This window comes from Solea solea, chromosome 7, assembly GCF_958295425.1.
Source record: "Solea solea chromosome 7, fSolSol10.1, whole genome shotgun sequence".
Lineage (NCBI taxonomy): Eukaryota > Metazoa > Chordata > Actinopteri > Pleuronectiformes > Soleidae > Solea > Solea solea.
Genome location: NC_081140.1, coordinates 14,469,779 through 14,492,520, shown reverse-complemented (window position 1 = coordinate 14,492,520; position 22,742 = coordinate 14,469,779). Strand labels below are relative to the sequence as shown.

The 22,742-nt window shown below is 43.3% G+C and overlaps 2 protein-coding genes across 4 annotated transcripts in view; both read left to right on the top strand.

The window, feature by feature from the left end:
* The first annotated feature begins 3,653 nt into the window (after positions 1 to 3,653).
* zgc:172282 (leucine-rich repeat and fibronectin type III domain-containing protein 1-like protein) overlaps positions 3,654 to 22,742 on the top strand; it is a 138,283-nt gene continuing 119,194 nt past the window's right edge. For all 3 annotated transcript variants that reach the window (XM_058633910.1, XM_058633908.1, XM_058633909.1), the window contains exon 1: positions 3,654 to 4,193. The gene's annotated coding sequence lies outside the window, so the exon portion shown is untranslated. The remainder of the gene's footprint in view (positions 4,194 to 22,742) is intronic.
* The window catches only part of LOC131462904 (uncharacterized), a 52,248-nt gene continuing 41,835 nt past the window's right edge, over positions 12,330 to 22,742 (top strand). Inside the window, exon 1 of the mRNA XM_058634469.1 lies at positions 12,330 to 15,125. Within this exon, the coding sequence (XP_058490452.1) occupies positions 12,330 to 15,125 (2,796 nt within the window). The remainder of the gene's footprint in view (positions 15,126 to 22,742) is intronic.

Below are 22,742 nucleotides of genomic sequence, written 5' to 3'. Positions count from 1 at the left end.
GATAAAGCTTGTTCCAGCTTGCTGCTGAATCCTGCTGCAGAACTGTCCATGGTGCTGAATCTGCTTAAGGCTCTTTGGTCTCTCTCTCTCTCTCACACCTGTCTTCTTTGTTTCACCCTTTCATTGTCTTGTTCCTCTAAACTTCACAGAGTTTGCTCAAGCAATGTCAACACATATTTCAATGACACTAGCAAAATGTAACTACAAAATAACAAAACAAGATATACAATATAAAATGAGACAAGACCCTTTAACAGCTAAGCCTCAAAATGTCTGCCTGGACTTTTTTTTTTGCTTACTTAATCATATAAGGGCCAAATAAATGTCCTGTTGCCCATTTTTCCATAATAACTTTCAATATCTGGCATGTTAAAATGGTGTATTAAGTTAGGTTGGGGTAATGCGATACGCTCGGTGTGAAAGGGTTAAATATGAATAAAAATGAACAAACATTTTATAGCAATAATAAAAAAAAGGAGAAAAAGGCTGAAAACTAAAGATCGACCAGAAAAAAAACGTATGGGTTGTTTTAAAAGGCCAAGCTTAGTTTAAAAGGTGATCAACTGTAATTTGTTTTTTTCGGTTTATTTTTATTCTTTATAAAATATTCAGTCAAATGTCAATTATCTAGTACGCATTCTGCAATTTCTCAGAGGCCAAATGTGAAGTACAGTAGGCCAATAAAATACAACCAAAACTTTAATTTACACTGATATAAAACTGTGAACAAACAAAATCAGTATTTAAGACACACAGTATAATTAGATTTGAATTGGTAGAATGAATTAGTTGGAATTAATAATGTATTTGTTGAATTAAGAGTTGTGACTTTTGCATTTAAAAAGGAAGACGGTGCCCCCTCACCGATCCTGTGGAGGAGTGTGATCACTCCATTCACCGACTGTATAGTTATTAAACATTTTCCTTTGAGGTTTATTAGTCACACTGGTTGGATAATCCTCCATCATGTCAGCCTACTGTTTTTAGAGCTCAGCGTTTGTGTCAGAATAGTCTCTCCACGTTTGTCTTTTTTCTGTGTTAGCATTTGGTTTGGGCACGTTTATTAAAGGCTTGGTGATGAAGAATCGGCTTTGGCATTTGGGGAATCTGTGTCGTGATGGGAAGCAGAAGGTCTATTTTCAGAGGTTTGACTAGTTTGATAGTGACCCTGAATGTATTTCTTTGGGCTTTAACGATGGAAAATATTTGACATAATTTCACAGTCTCCTATGTTTATGTTCTTATCTTTCTCACCCGCTCACAATTCTCCTGTTTTCTTTTGCCCATCAACTAAATGCCACACCATCATGTGTTGTTGTTTGTTTTTTGGTTCACCAGGGTATAAAATAATATTGTAGAATTCTGCTAACACAACTCGACAGCATCCTTTAGGTCAGTGGTTTTCTTATCCCAGAATGAGCACATTTTGTTTTTGCCCCCGGGGACTCGTCGTCTAATTAAAACACTGGTACTGTGATATAAAAAAACAACAACAACAACAACCATTTTACACCCAACAATGTACTTACACTGACATTATAAAGAAAATACTGCTTATTGAAACTGCCTCACATCATGGAATAAACATCCATAATCTCCACATCACACATTTTCCTCTTCATCAATCTTCTGTTCATCCAACACCCATGCACACACTTTCATTTCGTTATCATTATACTGACCTTTAGCCTATATAGCCCAGAGGTGTTTCCGTGTTAGTGGAGGTTATAGAACATTATGCACTTCAGCAGAGTTTTCATTTGCCAGGCTGCTGATCTGATCTCTGCCCATTCTCTTAATCTCTCTATCTCGTTATATCTTTCTCCCCTCCCTATTTCCCTCCCCCCTCCCCATTTCTCTATTATCCCCTGCCCTTGTGGCCCCACCAGCACCAACCACAACTCTGAACTATGCCAGCAGTGTGTCATATCATTTATCCCATCTCTTGCTAATCAGATAATTGTGGTACAATCACACTGTATAAACCACGAGATCAGGCAGAATTTACAAAGCACACCAATCTGTCTCTAGTGTCCGCTCTTTTTTTACCATTTCTCTCGGTCACTTTCTCAACTACAAGTGCCGCGTGACCATCATCACCACCATCAGGCAGGTCACACAGCACTATATAGTTACAGTGAAATTATCTAGCCATGTATCCCACATGGACTTAACTGGACAATTATTATTTTTTAAAAATCCATCTTCTAGTCATGCAAATTTCCTTTCTTGCCAATATCATTCAAATTATTCTCATAACTGTGAGTATAATGACTCACAGCCAGTAGGCAGTTAGCTCAGATTAGCATAAAAACTGGAAACATCCAAATCGGTCCACAACCAATTTTGGTTGTAAGTTCAAAATTGAATGATGCATATTGTAAGTCTGGTGTTTAACTTGCAGAAAAGGCTGTTTTGGCCAGTGTTGTTGTGCGTCACTGACATAAGATATTGATATCTTATGTTATGATATTGATAATGTGTTTCTTATTAAAAACGACAAATTATAGCAAACTATAACACAATGCGACAATAGCTACTTTGTGTGTAAAATCTGTGACACTTCTGCTGCCGTTTCTGTACCAAAAATATTTTTTTTGCATTGTCAAAAATTTAAATATAATCCAAGCTGTGTGCTGTGATAAATGAATCACAACGTGCATCATTTTATCTAGGAGCCCCGGAAACTTAATATATATATATATATATATATATGGCATTTGTTCTATTTTGAAAGTTGTGGTAAAAATGGAAGAGTAAACCCAGAGCGTGTTAGAGGGCACACTTATAGATTCACACGGCCCTCTTGAGGTCCCCGTTTCTCATTTTGAGAACCTCTAGATCCTGTCTCTGTCTGTTCAATCCCCTGGCAAAGTCTAAACTATCCACACTATCCATTGTTTTCTTGGGCAAACGCCCGGCGATCACGCACCGTCGTCACATCGTCTCAATCCTTCGTTCCATCTCGTAAACCAGCAGCAGCGAGAACTCAGCGGGGAGGAGGCGCGCGCCTCCCGGGACCAACTGTCGCACTGTGTGAAAGTATGACAAAGGGAGGGGACGAACAGCATCGCCTCTTTTTAACCAGAGGCTACAGAGGAAGAGGGACATGGATGATTTGAGGCTGTTTCTCTCACGAGGTTAATCCTCCTTCCCTGTGACGCTTGCCTTCTTCTCCTCTATAACGCCTCTATCTATAGAGCCGCGTTCACCGGGCAGCGCGCACACACTTGTCCGGCGTCTCAGAGACGCGGAGAGAAGTGAGAGGAAGAGAGGTCAAGGCAAAGTCACTTCTATGTGGCGATGAACATTTACCAAGCTCCTCTGGATCTGCAGTTTGTTCTCCAACCGCCTGCACGCGCATTTAGAGAGAGACCTTGAGCGGAGGGGAGGGAGAATCAGCCACGGACCAGCAACCAAGACAGGATCAGTTTCTTTTCCCAACAACAGATCAAACGCAAAAGAGTGAGATGTGATGTCTGGGCACTGATGGCAGCTGCTGAACGAGGTGAGGGCAGAGAGCGTCCACATGGGAACTTGTCATGGGTGGAGAGCGGCTGATGAGCTGAAAACGACATGACCGTGCCTGATTCCAGCGAGCCCAGAGTTGCCTCCACAGTGTTCTCTTCTCTTCTCTTTAACTAGACACTGGATTCGTGTGATTTGACCCCACTGCTGGTCGGGATATGTTCTAGTAAAAAAAAAAAAAAAAGAGCGATTAACGGAGTCTTAACGCGGGGGAGCTCATGTGGAGACCAGATGAGAGCGCAGCGCGGCGGTGCGCCGGTCTAACGTCGTTTTCCCACTCTCACGGTCCTGTCGTTTTGGATGACCGGCGGTCAGTGGACTGCTGCAGGTTATAGACTCGTGGTCGACAGTGGCACCGGGCGTTTTGATGTAACCTCATCGGGAACTAATTTAAAAACGCCTCGCTTGCCCCACCACTCCTCCAGGAGCCACACACACACACACACACACAGCACACAGAGCCTTGCGCGGCGCAAGACTGAGAAACAAAGTGGATATGGTTTCTAATTTGGCATTGGAAAATGATCTGATCAGCAGAGGGATTATTTAACATATTCTTCGATGAGTGGAGCTCTTCGCCTCGCTTGACGAGGGGGTGTGGAAGGGATAAACGGAAGAGAAGGAGTCTACCTGACCGGAGAGAAGGAGGAGAGGGAGACGCGCAGGTATGGCAGTCCTTTAACCACTTTTCCTGTCCGACTGTCGCACACTTCCCAAATCCTGCAGTTATTCACAACATTTATGAGAGGTTGATTTGTAATTTCAGAAGATCTGAGTTGATTGCACACACACACAGAGACAGGAGAAAGCAAAGAGAGCGAGAGACACATGAGGCAGATGGGAGATAATGGCGCTGGTGTTTTCGCTCCCATACGATTTAGAGGTGGCGATATCCTCAGTGTAGATTAAGGACAGGAAGGAAAAAGAGAGGGGGGGGTGAGGAGAGAGAGAGATGCTGAGGGGTGGAAAGCACAGGAAGAGTTAAGAAATGGGTCTGAAACAGATGAGAGGATGAGATAATGGTATAGGGATGTGCAGAGGTGGGATACAATCAGCAAACTGGGAGATGGAGGTGGATGGAGCAGTATGGGAGAGACAGGGTCTAAAAGTTAAAGATGGGAAGAGGCAATATGGGAGAAATGGCCGGGCATGGAAGAATGAAGAGACGAGGACTGCATTGAATTGAATTGAGCTGAACTGGGGAGAGCAGACTGGTGAGGAGACGTGTGTAGGGGGGTGTGGGGTGGAGAAAGTGCTGAGATGGAATACAGAGCAGGAGCCAAGTGGAGAGATGGGCTGTGTGATATGAGAGAGGTGTTTAGGGGTCGGGGAGAGGGGAGGATATGGCAGGAGCAGAGAAGACTGGGAAAATGAGGAGAGGGAAGGGCAGTATTTTGTGAGTTGTACAGCACTGTGGGGGAAACATCGACCAAGAAGAAGTAAGGGTCAATGAGAAAAGAGAGCAGATGTTGCTTCTGACATTGAAATGGTCCCTTAAGCTCCAACAGCAGCTTGCTGGGGTCCAAGAATACTCTGAATAGAATCCTCTACGCTGTGTGACATTATCCAATAGATTGCTGCATAATGGTGGTTGCTGCACCATGGAGATAGTCAGAAAGACAGCAGAGAGGAAACCACAAAAAGCTGAAGCGAGATGCACACACGTCTACCATTCAAGTTTGCTGTGTTAACTCATGTGCTCGTCTTTACCTGGCAAATCTTCTCCTTCCTAATTGCTCCATTTGCATTTTAATGGCCTTTTGCGGTGGCTCCAAGCCACTTAAAACACATGTAAACAAAGAATCACGATTAAACAAGGTTTGAATGAAGTTATTACCTGCTCCTGTCTGCAAATGTATGTACCTGTGGCTTAGCTGAAGCCTAGTTTGGCTATTTGAGTCTCTTTGGTCGACATTTTCTCTCTTCCTCTTGCTTATATTATCAAAGACTGCCGAGGGGGGAAAAATATTGAAATTTTGTGTGATTTTTAAAGCAGTAAATCAGTATCTTTACAGAGTGGGTAGTGCTAGAAGCAACTAAAGTTCTTCTGATCGTATGACCCATTATTAATACAGTGGTACAGGAAAGCTAAAATACAGACTAAGAAAACTCCAGACTGACATTTTCTTCAAAACCAAAAATGAGTCATGCTTGTGTATAATTAGTAGTCCAGGCCTTGGATTCCTTGGATTCCATGGAATCTTTGTCACTGACAAATGTGTTGTCACAGTGAGCGTGCCAACATGCACCCCAGCTCATGTTCTCGTCAGGTGAGATCCACCGCTCATGTGTGTTTATGCAACCATCACTGTGCAATACCCTCAAACTGAAAGTGAGGTCCCCACACAGCCAGTAAAACCAAAATAATGTTCTATTTCAGTTGAACATTTTTAGTGATGTCGTTATTGTCGTCACTTATTCACTCTCTTGTTGATAAATGGTGAGATGATCAATATTACCCTTTTATCTGTATGGTAAATATAAAAGCTACTGCCGGGATCTGATTAGCGGAAAGTGGACATGCTATGCACATGGTCAGCTGGCCAGTCTGCTGTGATGGCTCAACCACTTCTAGTTTCAATACTATTAACCATAAACAGAGAGCAGATACATGGGGCCGTCTACATAGAAACGGGTTCAGGAGAATTCACATGGTTTTTAATCACATTGGCATTTCATCCACACCGGAACAGCAGTTTGGAAGACTTGAAATGGTATTTGTTGCAAATGTGAGCCAGGTGGGAAAATCTCAAAACGCCGCCCCTTGCGTTTTTCATGTAGGCCTTCACCGTCCCTGTCTTCGTCATTGTTATGGGCGTCCTTCTCTTGTGTGTGGAGATTGTTTGGCAGTGTAGCCAACTACTTTCAATTAAAAGCAACTAAAGTCAGGCGCTAGATATCAGAAAAACACACTCCTGCCCTCTTCAGACGCAGGGGGGAAGAACAATTTTTTTTTTTAATTAACAGTGAAACTGTTACTTGTAACTCTTAATTGTAAAATAAGAGGAGAAAACAATACCTACTTTCACAGACACACACTTTTACTTGAATGAACAGATGAGTGATTGTTCTGCACACGGTCAACCGCACTGCAAATCCACAGCATGTTCTTGTCTGTGTGGTCACAGTGTTCCTCTTTCTCTCCGTGTCTAAAGTCAGACCGACTCTCCGCCCGCAGTAAACACAGCTAGATGAAGCTCACTCGTGTGGCAGAACTTTCCTGGGAAAGTAGTCAGCATCGTGCCAGAAAGTCGTGACTCGCTAGATTTCTCGCTAGTCGCCGTTTTTGAAGCAAATCACAAGTCGCCGGGGGTCTGTGAAGTCGCTAAATATAGGGACAGAGTCACCAAAGTTGTCAACACCGTTTCCCCGAGCTCGCTTCATTCTGTCTCCGTTTCTGTGATTATATCTGTGACGTGATTAACATCTTCTTCTCTGTTGTTGGTGTAGCACTACAGCGCCACTTACAGGCCTGACATATGAAGGTGTAGGGGGTCCCGTGTAGATGAAGACATTTCCTGAAACGATGCCATGAGTACGGAAACCTTTTCAAAAATGCAAAGAAAAAGATGGTTTACATTTCGTGCCATTTCGTGTCTTGAACAGTCTATCAAAGACTAGTACATACGTAGCAGTCTTACCTCATAATATAAATGTATCTACACTTTCTTTGACTTTGTGAATAACAAATAACTGTAATTAGGTGCACTTGTGGATAATGCTGCAGAACGGCCAGGCTGAAAATATCTGCTGCAAGGAAATACTGCAGGTAACGCTGTCTACAATAAAGTCAAATGATACTGCCAGCGACCTGGTGCAAACAACAGTATACATTCACGCTGTGTTTTACTTTAAAAGGCGTTCTTTTTTACACCTAAAGTTCCTTTTCCATCACAGTTCCAGCACACCATTTGTTCAAGCTAAGAAATCTCATATACTTGCCGTTCTGAGAGCTCAGTGAAGGGGTCAAAGGGCAGACACTCATTTGACCCTCCTTTTAAGCACGAGAATAGGCTATGAAACGTGCACTCCATGATCCCTGTGGCTTATTGGGGTGTATACTGAGGGTAAAAGCAAACATACTAGGGAGATAACTGCTGTCAAACCTTCCTGTGATCGCGAAACACCACGTACTGCTGTGTTATCACTCAGGTGGCTGTGACTCAGATTCTGGTGGGTTCTTATCCCCCTCCAAATGGAGTGCAGCAGAGGCAGGAGATTGATGGGATGAAGCAATTAAAAAGTGAGAGTACCTTAACACTTTCCCTGCTTCTGCAAGAGCTGACAATGCAGGGCCCTTTATCATGTTTACAGTTTATTGAACCACACGGAGTCAAGGGTGGTGGAAGGAGAGGTGTGATTTGGAGAAGAAAGGAAGGAAGGAAGCGTGGATTAAAAACGGTGAACTTTTTCCCTTTCCACATTAGCTGGAGCTGTATCTAGTCACACAGACCTTCACTGGACTAAATAATTACATGACCTGAGTGACATAGATCTGTCTCGTCGGTGGCCATGACTCATTATGATGACCAAAAGGGTAAAAAAGAGAAGAAAATCAATCTCAGCACTTTGGCACGGACACATAGTAAAGCCTCCTATTTTGAGCACCCTGTACAATACCTCTTGTTCTGACAATGTCAGAGTGAATAATGAAGCCGTAGAGAAGTGTAAATTCTCGGGGTGTCCAAGTCTAATTGATGTTTCTGTACGGGTGAGAGACTGAGAGCAGGGAGAATGGAACTCACACAGAGAAACTCAATTAGGTTTTAAGAGAGAGAAAGAAAATACAATTTCATCACTGTGGAGAGGAGATGTATAGGTCTGCAGGTGCAATTGAAGCTCGCACAGTGGTTTGTTTAAGGCCTGCTTTGTACTCTGGCACAGACGTATACATGGGTAGCTGTGGAACGGGATTAATATCCGCATGTGAGCCATGTCAAAATAGCAATAGTTATGCAAGACATAGTGACAAAACAGCTCTCTTCAAATTTTAAACCTTGAATATGTATATATGGAGATTTAAATACAGGGTATTGTGGGGGAAATCTGAAAATAAAGAGTGACAGACGACCAGGTTGTCTCTGTGCTCTGTATTTAGACCTTGGGGCATCAGTGAATGGACACAGACTCTAATAGTGGACTAATCCCAAGCAAGGAGTGAACAAAGAGCGAGGGCGACACACACGTTGGGTAAAAGAGGGTGTTAGAGCCATACCTAATTGAAGGCCACAGTAGGTGGCGCTCTGCACTGGGCAGGAAGGTGTTAAATAAGAGCAAGAGGTAATTACTCGTCAGGTGTGCTGCTGACTGGGGAAGCACAAAGTTTTTTGACCGTCATCGTCGCTTCCGCTGTCCGTTTGTTAGACAAATAAATGTTGGTGATTGCATACGACGATCTTGTGTGTAATTCATTCATTGGACCCGGAAGACAACGCGTCAACTACTACAAGTACCAGTACAGCAGCCCCCTCAAGTGGCTTAGGTTCGTTTTGTTGTTTTTTATTTTAAGAACAAGTCACTACATTAAGTCAAAAAACTGCGCTTCGGTTAGAGTCGTAGTTAGTCGCGGAAAGGATACCGCACGGAGGCAGAGCCAACGCTGGAGTCAACGCCGGGTTTCCGAACCAGCCGAGCCGCATGGAAGACGTCAACAGCGGCCGTGTTTCCCGGAGTGACGCCGATCATCAGCTGATTCATCTGACGAGGTAGTGCTGCCGCCGGACCATCTTACGGCGCCCACCGCAGGCATCAAGGTATGAGGAGTAGCGCTACCGGTTTCATGGCCATAATAAAATAAATAAATCAAAGTGTGCACACTATTTTGCGAGCATAATCCCAATGCATTGGTTGCTAAAAACAATGAGGATCGCGTCTTAAGACTGAACTTTTCTCATCGCTTGGATTTTCATTGTGGAACATTACAACAAAAGGAGGACATTATGAACGATCAATCTGATGAGCCGGTCGCAGAATCGGCTGCTATCGCTCCTTCTATTGAAGTGGGAATTTCAAATGAAGCACAGTTGGGTATAGGTAAAAGAGTTGTTAAACTAACACATAAGGCTTTTGTTGAAAAGTTGGAAAAGTTTCAAAATGTAAGAAAAGATCGATTAAGCAAGGTAAAAAATATGAGAAAGGTAACTGAAGAGTATATGCATAAAAACAGTGTTGCAGAGGTAAAAGGTGCACTGGAAAAAATTATTGGTTTGTGTGAAGAAGCAAAAAATGCTCATCATTCTTTGGTGCCTTTAATGCCCGCTGAAGAAAGTGGGAAACAAAATACATGGTTTACTGCAAAAATGTTGATTGAAAATGGTTTCATTGATGATGTTAAACAATGGTTGAGAAACATTGAAAATGTTGTTAATGTGGTTGATGATGTTCATCCTGATGACAGTATATCAAATGTTGCCAGTAAACGTTCTCAGCGAATAAGCACATGCAGTGTTAAAAGCAGCAAAAGTGGTCAAACAACAGCATCTGCCCGCATTAAAGCAGAGGCAGAAAAGGCCGCACTTCTTGCTCGAGCTGCAGTGTTAAAGGAAAAACATGCTCTGGAGAAGCAAGAAGCAGAGCTGAGAAGGAAAAGAGAGCAACTGGAGCTTGATGCTGACATTGCAGCATCCACAGCAAAATTAGCAGTTTTACGAACTGCTTCAGAATGTTCAAGCAAATCCCACGCATCATCAAATGGAATGAATTCATATCTACAAAGGGAAATGGAACAAAAAACAACTTCCAAATGGCTCAACCCCGCAGCAAATTCATATGAACCCTGGACATGGAATGCAATGCCACAAACCAATTTCCCAGTATGTCATAAGGATTCAAGAGCATGGAACACACACACTGTGGAAAAAGGGCAGCAGTGCATCTTTGGATCAGGACAGGAGACACACAGGAAAACAACAGAAACATATGGAAGAACACAATATGAAGACGCACAGCATCAAACTGTTTATTTACCCATAAATAAGGAGCAGCCTGCATCAGTTGAGCAACCGCATCCACATTCTGTACAAATGCATGGAGATCTATGCACCATAATGCATAAGCAGAATGAAATAACAGCAGCTCTTGTTCAACAACAATGCTTTCTGTCCTTACCATCTCGAGACATTCCAGTATTCGACGGTGATCCTCTCCAGTACAGAAACTTCATCAGAGCTTTTGAGCATGGAGTGGAATCAAAAGCTAAAGAAACTGATTGTCTTTATTTTTTGGAGCAGTTTACAATAGGTCAACCCAGAGAATTGGTGAGGAGCTGTCAGCACATGATTCCTGGCAGAGGCTATCAACTGGCTAAAGAGCTTCTACATGAACATTTTGGAAATGAATACAGGATTGCTGCAGCTTATATAAGGAAGGCTCTGGCTTGGCCTACAGTGAAATCAGAGGATGTGAAATCGCTACAAGCCTTTTCTCTGTTTTTGCGTGGTTGTTGCAACGTGATGGAGGAGCTTCACTATATGCAAGAACTAGACGTGCCAACCAACATGAGAGCAATCATGACAAAATTGCCATTTAAATTCAGAGAAAAATGGAGGACAAAAGCACATGACATCTTGGAGAGGTACAATCGCAGAGCTTGCTTTAAAGATCTTGTTTCATTCATCGAACGTCAAGTTAAGATCATCTCGGATCCACTCTTTGGGGACGTTCAGGACACGACAAGTGGTTTACCTGCATTCAAGAGTGTTAACAAGTTCAGGTCTCAGTCCAAGTTCAGCAGAGTCAGAGGTGATAGCTTTGCCACTACAGTTACTGTTGACACAACCAAAGGTTCATGTTCAATCCCACAGAGGCAGGACTCAATTGAAAGGTCTAAAAATGCATGTGTCTGTTGCGCCCAGTCTCACACATTGGAGGAGTGTCCAAAGCTGAAAAGGAAGAAGCATCGGGACAAAATTATCTTTCTGAAGGAAAAAAGGATGTGTTTTGGCTGCCTATGTAGTGGACACATGAGCAAGGATTGCGACAGGCGTTTAACTTGCAAAGAGTGTGGTCAGAATCATCCTACGGTGCTTCATATTTTTGAAAGGCTGAGAACCAGAACAGAAAGTGAACACTCTAAAGAAACAGGACATGTTAAACCACCCTCTTCAGAAACTTGTGGTCATACAGGGGCCGGAAAGGAGGGTTGCATGTTGTCCATTCTGCCAATCCAGGTTAAATCCATTAGGGGAGACCAAATAATACAAACCTATGCGTTCCTGGATCCCGGCAGTACAGCCACATTCTGTTCAGAGCATCTTATGCGAAGGTTGAACATCGACGGTAGAAGAACCAGTTTTCTTTTACGCACCATGGGACAAGAAAAGGTTGTTTCCACTTACGTTTTGAATGGTTTGGAGGTGGCTGGTCTTGACAGTAACGACTTTTACAGTCTACCAGAAGTTCTCACTCAAAGAAAAATGCCTGCGACCCCCAACAACATTATCTCACAGGAAGAGCTGTCACAGTGGTCTTACCTCTCTGAAGTTCAGATCCCCTGCATACACGCCAATGTTGACATGTTGATTGGTACCAACGTCCCAAAGGTATTGGAACCCTGGGAAGTTGTCAACAGCCAAGGGAATGGCCCTTATGCAGTAAGAACTGTACTTGGTTGGGTAGTAAATGGTCCCCTTCGAGACGGAGAGAACAGTAAACTTAAAACAGGATTTTCAGTGGCAGCTGTCAATAGGATTTCTGTGTGTAAGCTGGAGGTGATGTTGAACAACCAGTACAATCATGACTTCAATGAAAGAAGTACAGAGGAAAAGGCGATGTCAAGGGAAGACATCAGATTCTTAAGGATTATGGATGAGTCAGCACAGCTTCAGGATGGTCATTACAGTATGAACTTGCCCTTCAGGAAAGAGCAGCTCACTCTTCCCAATAATCTTAGCATGGTCAAGCAAAGGCTGCTAGGATTGAAGTGTAAGTTCAGAAAAGATGAACTGTTTCATAAGGAATACACCAGTTTCTTCACTGATGTTATAAGGAAAGGCTACGCAGAGAAAGTGCCTCAACATCAACTGGATGGAGAAAATGGAAAAGTTTGGTATATTCCCCATCATGGTGTGCGTCATCCCAGAAAAGGTACCTTACGTGTTGTGTTTGACTGTTCAGCTGAGTTTAAAGGTGCCTCACTCAACAGCCAGCTTTTTCAAGGCCCAAACCTGACCAGTTCACTGCTAGGAGTCCTTGCCAGATTCAGACAGGAGCCAGTAGCGTTCATGGGAGACATTCAGTCTATGTTCTACCAGGTTAAAGTGGCTGAAGAGGACAAGGACTTTCTTCGCTTCCTATGGTGGCCTGATGGTAAAGTGAGCCAAGAGATTGTGGAATATCGGATGACAGTTCATTTGTTTGGCGCAGTCTCATCCCCAAGTTGTGCCAGTTATGCACTCAGGAGGACAGCAGAAGACAATAATGCTCACTTCCCATCAGAGGTGGTAAAAACAGTCAGGCAAAATTTTTATGTTGACGACTGTTTGAAGAGCTTGCCCTCAGAGGAGGAGGCCGTTGTGATGGTTAAAGCTCTTAGGGACCTCTGCCTAAAGGGAGGCTTTACTTTGACAAAGTGGATCAGTAACAGCCGGACAGTGCTGCAAACCATTGAAGAGGAGCATAGAGCTAAAGACTGGAAAGAACTGGATCTGGATAGAGATGAGCTTCCAGTCGAGAGAGCCCTTGGACTACAGTGGTGTGTGGAGTCGGACACGTTCAAATTCAAAATGATGGTGAAAGAGCAAGCACAGAGCAGAAGAGGATTGTTGTCTATAATCTATTCAGTTTATGATCCCTTGGGGTTTCTTGCACCAGTGACACTGCCAGCAAAGGTTATGCTGCAAGAGCTCTGTCGCAGACGTTGTGGGTGGGATGACAACATACCTGCAGACATTAGCCATCAGTGGACAGGATGGCTGGAGGATCTGAAAAGGTTGACTTCATTCAAAGTGAAGAGATGCATTAAGCCAAAACACTTTGGACAGCCCATTAAAGCAGAGCTGCACAACTTTTCTGATGCCAGTGAAGATGGATTTGGCACTGTCACCTACCTCAGAATTGAAAACAGCGAGGGCCAGGTCCATGTCTCCTTCTTGCTGGGAAAGGCAAGAGTCACCCCATTGAAACAGATAACCATTCCTCGTCTGGAGCTTACAGCTGCTGTCCTCGCCGTTCGAGTGGATCAGATGTTGAGAGCAGAATTGGAGCTGCCACTGGATCAGTCAACTTTCTGGACAGATAGTACTTCAGTGCTCAAGTATATAAAAAATGAGGACAGACGTTTCCACACATTTGTGGCGAATCGGGTGTCAACCATCAGAGATGCAACTCATGTGTCTCAGTGGAGGTACGTCAACACCAAAGACAACCCTGCTGACTACGCCTCTAGAGGTATGAAGGTTGGAGATCTGTTGAATGGTGGTAGCTGGATTGAAGGCCCAAGGTTTCTTTTTGACCCAGAAAAGGATTGGCCTTCGGACATCACAGAGGCCACAATTGCAGCCGATGATGTAGAGGTCAAAAGGGATGTCACAGTAAACACAATCATTACTCAGGATTTCCCTAATGCTACAGACCAGCTCCTATTATACTTCTCTGATTGGAGGAAACTTAAGGTGGCAGTTGCATGGTTTCTCAAATGGAAGAGGATTCTTCTGCAGTTAAAGCAAAGGAGAAAGGAATTGTATGCTCTTGAGATCAACAGAAGGGATGCAGCTGGATCACATGTGTCACTGGAGATGGAGAGGGCCAAGAAAGCAATGAGTCGAACTTTGTCAGCTGAGAATCTTTTGGATGCTGAAGTTTCCATCATTCGTTACAGTCAGCAGAAAAGGTTCAAAGAGGAGATTGCTGCCCTATCAGCTGGAAAATGTGTGTCACGAGACAGTTCTATTTACAAACTAGACCCATGTCTGGAGGATGGACTTGTGAGAGTTGGAGGCCGATTGAGTAAGGCAGCTTTACCAGAAGAGGTAAAGCATCCACTCATCTTGTCAAAAGATCAACACATCTCCACACTCATATTAAGACACATGCACCAACAAGTTGGCCACGGTGGAAGAAATCATACGCTGTCAAAGTTGCGAAAAAGGTTCTGGATAACAAGCGCCACTTCAGCTGTGAGAAAAATCATATCACAATGCAGCTTCTGCAGACGATACAAAGGGAAGTTGGGTGAGCAAAAAATGGCGGACCTACCAAAGGAAAGGCTCCTTCCCGATCTCCCTCCCTTCACAAATGTGGGAGTAGATTACTTTGGGCCTTTAGAGGTGAAGAGAGGTCGAGGTGTGTGTAAACGTTATGGTGTCATCTTTACCTGTTTTGCAAGCAGAGCTGTTCATTTGGAAGTAGCTTCATCATTGGATACTGATGCATGTATTAATGCGTTACGAAGGTTCATCAGCCGAAGAGGACAGGTATCTTCTATGCGCTCAGATAATGGTACAAACTTTGTGGGAGCTGAAAAAGAACTGAGGGGAGCACTTGCATCTCTAAATCACAAGCAGATACAGAGAGTGCTATTGCAAGATGGCATCCAGTGGAGATTTAACCCCCCTGCAGCATCACACCATGGTGGTGTCTGGGAACGGGTCATTCGTATGGTAAGGAAAGTTCTCACCTCTGTGTTAAATCAGCAAACTCTGGATGATGATGGGCTCCACACCGTCTTGTGTGAGGTTGAGGCTATATTGAATGGTCGCCCCCTCACTAAGCTCTCTGATGATCCCACTGATCTTGAACCACTCACTCCTAATCACATTCTCCTGATGAAAGGGAAACCAGTCTTATCACCTGGATTATTTAGTAAGGATGATGTGTATGTGAAGAGGAGATGGCGGCAAGTCCAATACATCGCGGATCTGTTCTGGAAAAGATGGGTACAGGAGTACCTTCCTCTGCTTCAAGAACGCCAAAAATGGAATCAAAAAAGGAGAAATTTTGTTCCTGGAGATATTGTTGTTGTGATGGATTCTGCTGCTCCACGTGGATCTTGGCTTCTTGGCAGAGTTGTGGAAACCTTTCCCGACAAGAAGGGTCTGGTACGCTCTGTGCGTCTCCAGACGAAGACAAACATCTTGGAAAGACCCGTCACTAAGCTATGCCTATTGCAGGAAGCTGCAAGTTGTTAATGTTGACATTTATGGTGACCTCTCAGTGAAACCAGGTTATGTGTACAAATATTGGGCATTGTTTGGTACAATTTGTGTGTATTACTGGTGTTATGGCTCTGTAATTTAATGTGAAGGTAATTGTAATGTCTGTTGTCATTTACAATTAGGGGCCGGTGTGTTAGAGCCATACCTAATTGAAGGCCACAGTAGGTGGCGCTCTGCACTGGGCAGGAAGGTGTTAAATAAGAGCAAGAGGTAATTACTCGTCAGGTGTGCTGCTGACTGGGGAAGCACAAAGTTTTTTGACCGTCATCGTCGCTTCCGCTGTCCGTTTGTTAGACAAATAAATGTTGGTGATTGCATACGACGATCTTGTGTGTAATTCATTCATTGGACCCGGAAGACAACGCGTCAACTACTACAAGTACCAGTACAGCAGCCCCCTCAAGTGGCTTAGGTTCGTTTTGTTGTTTTTTATTTTAAGAACAAGTCACTACAGAGGGGGTATGTGTGCGTATGTATGGACGTTGTCAAAACCGGCAGATAGAGAGGGCACAGATGTGTCATTGAAGGACAGTCACGAGTTTATTGATACAAGGAAAAATGCCTTGGTTCATGCCAGACAGTCAGAACATCATACATATATATATATACAGTATATATATGTATTTCAAAAATAAAGGATGGACAACAATGGGATTATGTGACTGTAATAAAAGTCTATTGTTTTCAAGAAGAGTAAATTGGGTGATTTAGCAGGGATGAAAGCCTCGGTGCTTAGGTAAGCAGAGACTGGCTGAATGGAGAAAAACCTTCTTCTTTTCAATTCAGTGTATACAAATAATGTATTTCAAAAAAAGAAAAAAAAGACGAACAACAATGGGAGTGTGTGACTGTAATACAAGTCTAATGTTCTTAAGAAGAGTAAAGGGAGTGATTTGGCAGTGATGAAAGGCTTGCAGTCGAGGAAGGCAGGGGAAGGAGAAAGGCTTGCTGTAGGAAAACAAAGTGAAATGGAGCATAGGAGGCTTTTCTGGAGGAACTGACCTTTCTTGAGCAGGGCAGGTCAATTAGGAGCAAATTCTGTTTGGGTGAAGCAGACAGAAAAGGAGGAAGGCGAGACGGAGTTGTAGAGGAGTGATGACAGCACTGTGAAAGCATGTGAGGAGAAGAGAGCTAACGGGTTCGGGGTAAGGGTTCGGTTTTGGTTTTTAAATATCTACATGGCTTGTGTGTTGATGCATGTACCTCTCTGTCAGTCTGTGTGCGTGTGTGTGTGTGTGCGTGTGTGCACCCATTTGCACATGTGTGGCAACAGATGCTGGTTCAGTGGTGCAATCCCACCTCACCAGGGAGGAGCACACTTAAGATGCTTGTGAGAGAGAGAGACAGAGTGAGACACAGAGAGAGAGAGAGAGGTGAAGAGAAAAAGGGAGGATAGTGCCAGGAGAAAGGGAGAGAGTGCAAGAGGAGCAAGCGGCGTGCTGAATGCCAAACAGCGTGACATTAGAATGGTGCTGTGTGGAGCAGGCAGGCACATAACACTGCTCAACTAAACCTCAGGATCCTGCAGGTTTCCACACGTCTTCTCAGGAGACGACAGTTCTATTATCTCTTTTCTACCCAATTGTTATCCTAAAGTAGTCAATAGTTTTGCTGATTTCAGATTGTACTTTTTTTCCCCACTGAAAATGTGCTCATCAATGTGTGGATTGTTACAGTTAATAGCCTGATGGGTTCTATTCATAAACTCTCAAAGCACCAGTCAGCCAAAAGGGAAGCAATTGGACTCATAACTGGAAGGTCACTGGTTCAAATCCAAGGAAGTGCTGCCCACTGCAACTATGCCCGACTTGGTGCGTAATAAGGATGGAGTAAATGCAGAGGTCAAATTCACCATCACTAATTGGCGTGTGTGCAAAACGAACTATTTCTAATTCAAGTTTAGAGTCAATGCACTGGGTGATTGTCAACAAAATTGAACGAGATAAAGACTCACAGCTTATTTGGGATGGTTACCTATTCGATATCCGCTCATATATCACTGTTGAATATAATATTTAAAAAGAAAGGGCTACACTCGCAGCACCAGACCCATTTACACTGTTGACCGATCGTAGATGTCTCAAAATACACCATAAATAATTCACGAGTCATCTTGAAAAATAAATCACTAGCCACTTTGGGATTTATTTTTGGTGTCTCTTTGCGTTTATTCATTTGTCTTTGTCGGCTGGACATACCACCAGAACCACGGACAGCTCCTGACAACAGAAATTGGATCCAGTTGGGGTAAACCCACTCACATTCACAAAATTAGCCTAACATGCGTGTGTTTGGAGATGATGAATTATGCAAATTCATCACAGGAGCTAAAAAGGTCCCATCACCTCAAATGATCCTGTGCTGATTTAATGACTTTTGGCGACAGAATGCTTAAAGTTGTGTTTTTTTACTCTTGATTTCAGTTTCTACTGGCCAAATGTGCAGTTATAGTAGTCTGTGGTGCTATTGAACAGTAAAGAAGTTCCATTATTTCACTCGACATAATGCAATCTCAAAGTGGTGTTAAGGGCTAAAAGGTAGTATGGATGAATTAGCCCCTGAAAGACTAGACCACTTCTGTGCAGGCTAAGCTAATGGGATCCAGTTGAAGAATTAGGAATACAGCGTTTAACGAGATTTGATGCATGAGCGAAGTCAGTCAATCTCATTCACCATGAAAGCCCTTTGTTCACTTAAAGAGTCTTCTCTTGCACATCTGTGGAGACTCAGGTACAGCCCTCATTTCCTCTACCTCTTTCACCTCCTCGGTATTCTCTGCTTCTGTGCTTGGATGGATTGGTTGGCCTTCTCCACCTCTATCTCTACACTGGCATTTTGTTGAGGCTCCGTATCTCCTGGTGAGGGACATTCTCTCTCACAGCCACATTCTCTCCCCCCCCCCCCCCCCTTGTTGTTAAGCTGAAGTTTTGACATATGGCTGAAGCAAATCGCTGTTCAGCAGCAATCGGAGCTCCACATTTTGTTCACACAGCCTCCCTTTGCTCCATGTCATCCTCCCGCTGCCAGGCAAACACTTTCTTCTTCATCTTTACTCGTCCTGCACTGAGCCTCTCCCCGTCCTCACTCACCCTCAGGTTTTCTTGGGCTCTTTGCACAACAAATGTTCTTCAAAACGAACACCACTTGATTTCCTGTCTGTGGCCTGAATTCCCTTGCATTGTCCTCAGTTTGGCCCTCTAACTCAATAGACGTGCTGCGGCGTTGCGTCGTTTGTGTGTCCTCAGTGTGCCGTTACAAAACAGAGATCACCCCGTAAACGGCAGTTTATGTTTCAGCTATCTGGATCCATTCAAGGCGAGATATTATGCAGAATGCACTTTTCTTGTCCTCCCAACATAAATATGTGTCCCGGGTGTACAGATAGTACATCTCTTTCTCTATAATTCACTAGAAATAAAATAGCAAATCAGGTCTTGACCACCCTGTCCTGTACCCCGTCAGCTGCGGCACAGCGCCCTCCGCGACCCTCATGTGCAGGATAAAGCAGAAGTAACTGGATGGATGGATATATATATAATCCACTTTTAGTGGGTGTGTCTTAGCATTTTCCGCCGTACTCAGTTGGCTGCCGTCTGTCATCGTGTTAACAGTGCTATGTTGCTGTTCTTCCTTGCCTCTGTCAATTGTGACATAAAACAAATCACTTCCTTTTTGTAGTATGGGAATGCGGCCGGGTGACACACACTATACGGAGAAATATGATGGAGCTGATAAGCTTCAGCGACTCATTTGCCTCCGTCTTAAATGTAACGGGCATTCATTTCTATTTGAAAGGGAAGCACTGCCGTTCTAAGCCTCTTTAGAAATAACGAGCAAAGTATGGTGGATGCCAGTAACTGTTTTTTGTTTGTTTGTACTGCAGGCGCTTGCCTGGTTGTCATTAGCTTTGATCTTAAGCCCACTATGCTCCAGAGAGTCAGGCCACTGAAGACTTGATCATTGTCATTAGACAGTGAACAGCCCATGCTCCAACGCACAGCTGAACGACAGGTACATGGAAGCCACCTGTGTACTCGTGTTGGACAAAGGGGGGGGGGGGGGGGGTCTGCACCAAGTAGATCAGTCATTGGGAAAGACAGTTAGAACCCTACATCATCAGTATGGACGATAAATGAAATGCTTGATGGACTGCACTGTGCAAGTATGGATAAGACAGAAGACCAAACAATGTTTACAGTGACAGTGATTTATGATTTCATTTATGTGCAGCTTCAGCATCTGCTATGTTTCTTTTAAATGATGGCGCATCAGAATCATTCTAATGATTTATCTAAGGATATATCTAATGATATATACTGTATATATACAGTATATATATATATATATATATATATATATATATATACATATTACATGGTAGCTGAAGTGTATTATGTCAGTTCAGTAATTACATTGATGACTGGGTTTTTCTTTTCTTTTTGTCTTTTCTCTTCAGCTATGTTTGAATGTGTCAGTGTTTATATCTGCAACTGGACCACTCTCCTCTCTCCTCTGTAATTGTCTTGGTCTGAGTGAGCGGAGTAGACCTGACAAGTGAACCCAGATAGTGGGAGCAGATAGAGTGAAGAGGAGTGTCTGCTCTCCTCTCTATCTCTCCTCATCTATTACTTGTGTCTGGCAGAAACGGTGCCCCATGATGGATGGATGCTTCATACCATCTCTCTTTTTCTTCTCCAGGTTTGCTCACTCACTCGCTCATCTCACATGGTTTTCTCTTCATCTTCCTATCACTTGCTCTGTTCCTTTGTTTGTAATTTGTCTTGATATCTTCTTTCTTTGACTGTATTTCATTCCTTTTTTTCTTTTTCGTCACGTGTTAAATGTGTGTGTTCTGTAATATCTCTGGTAGTATGTGTAGGGTAAGTGCATAATTGTCGTTTCAAATTTCTGGGGGCCATGCAATATGTAATTATGTGTTTGTTTACCAGTCTGCTGCGTCTTGCAGGATGTGCATGTGTCTGCAATTATAAATGAACGAGAGGAGATTGAAGGGCACACGTGATGGAACAGAGACACGCGATAAAAAACAGAAAAGCTGATGCATGTTGAAAGAGGAGTCGTTCTAATATCTATTTCTGAGCTAAGAACATATAGCCTCATCCAGGTGACCCTGGATTTTTACTGTGTAATATATTCCAGCCAATTAAGTACTTTGCTGAAAGAGACATCAAATCAATCCCTTCAGCCACAGGGATCCTTTTCATGTGGGGTCCCAGGCCAGGTGTTAGTACGTATGATATCCAAGGACAGCGAAACTAGTCTGTAATTGTTACAGCAGGAGACATAGAGAGGATTTGGATTTCCAGCTTGTGTAAAAATGCCGAAGTTCATATACTGTCTGCAGCCAATAGCGGTATTTCATACTTTTAAATGTTGCCCAAGGCAAACATTTAACTGCTGTCAAGTGTGAATGGGTTTCATTAAAACTGCTGCCTGCTATGTCTTTGTTCAGCACACGCTTAACAGTGATTCGTGCTAATAACAGATTGTCAAGTGCTCATTGCAGCCCAGCACCTTTTCTATCTGGACACCCACCATCCTGGGGTGCAATGCGTACAGATATATAAATGACCATGAAATGATCAGGATGTAAAAGCCTTTCATTAACCTCAGTACCAATCATGCAGATTGGCCCTTAGTGGTCACGCCCCAGTAAAACCGTGATGCTTGCAACATCGCAGGTAACTTCTGTGGTTGATTTTTGCAACACAAGAAGAAAACAAATTTCTAGAAATCTTGGCATGTCTGTGTTTTCTTTCACTCACTTGAAGAGTGTCTGAAAGAAACGAAAAGAACTCCCAGTTTGAAGGTTGATCACCAGTGATTGCAGCCCTCCTCATGGCTGTGCTCGTGTGTCTCTATTTCTTTTTACAGCCTAATATACTCCTGAAAAACTGCACTTGTATCAAAACTCAAGGTTAGAACACTTAGATCCCTTGTCTTACCAAGCTCTTACCAATTCCAAGGTCAGTCAATCGTACAAAGCTCAATATTTTATTGTTCAAATCAGTGTTAGGCAACCAACGAGGGAAAGGAGTCGCATGCTGTAGTTAACCCTTTAACACCTAAGCCTAAAAATCTCCGTCTGGACTTTTTTCTTTTTTGCTTATTTTAACCATAAAAGGGGCAGAAAATGTGCTTTTGCAATAACTTTCAATATCTGGCAGTTATTTACAACTTACTGCATTTTAAAATAGTGTATTAACAATTTAAAATTGTTGGCAATTGTTATTAAAACACACACACACTGTAGTTGTGTCCTAACCAGATGTTGTGTGTTAAATTAGATTTTTTTGTCTCAATGTCCAAAAACAGGCCAAAAAATGGAAACACTGTAAAGGCGTTTTTCCAACGCTCTCTGGTGACAAAGATGCGGATTTCGCCGGCTTCCTGCAACAGCGCAAGCGAAATTGCCATAATAACCACATGGTGGATTTGACGTGCAACTTCTCAGCTTTCACAAACCGTTGGAATTTTTCCCGAAAGCACAAACCGCTGCGTAATTACGGTAATGCAAAGTGCGTTTGTGCAAACGTGTCTTCATCGAAGTATAATAACCACCGTATATATATTCTGATGTGTCTGTGTTTCTCCTGGAGTACAAATGCTCATGTCACGGGCTCTCTGGGTTCTCAGCTGCTTTAACACTGTTGACTTATTTACCCTAACCAGTGCACACTGCAAATTGAGTTACAAGTGAGCACACACATTAATGAACCCACAGAGCCCAGCTGTTATAGTAGACCTCCCAAACACTTGAAAAGCTTCCCCTGGCTCATGGTCTTAGCGACAGGGAACATTTATCATCACATGATTGATTTGTGTGAACTCACACCCCCTGTTTTACTCATTGCAGACAGTAAATAATGGCGTCTCCTTGATGGATCGTCGCAGAATTCACAAAACGACACATGGCGTATTTTAACCTTGTGATCAGTTTTGAAAACAGTTGCTGAAGAAACATCCCCATCCCCAGCCTTGATGCGGCCCAGTTCAGAAAATTTGTGTTTATTAGCGCAGGCTAAAAGGACAGACACTTCT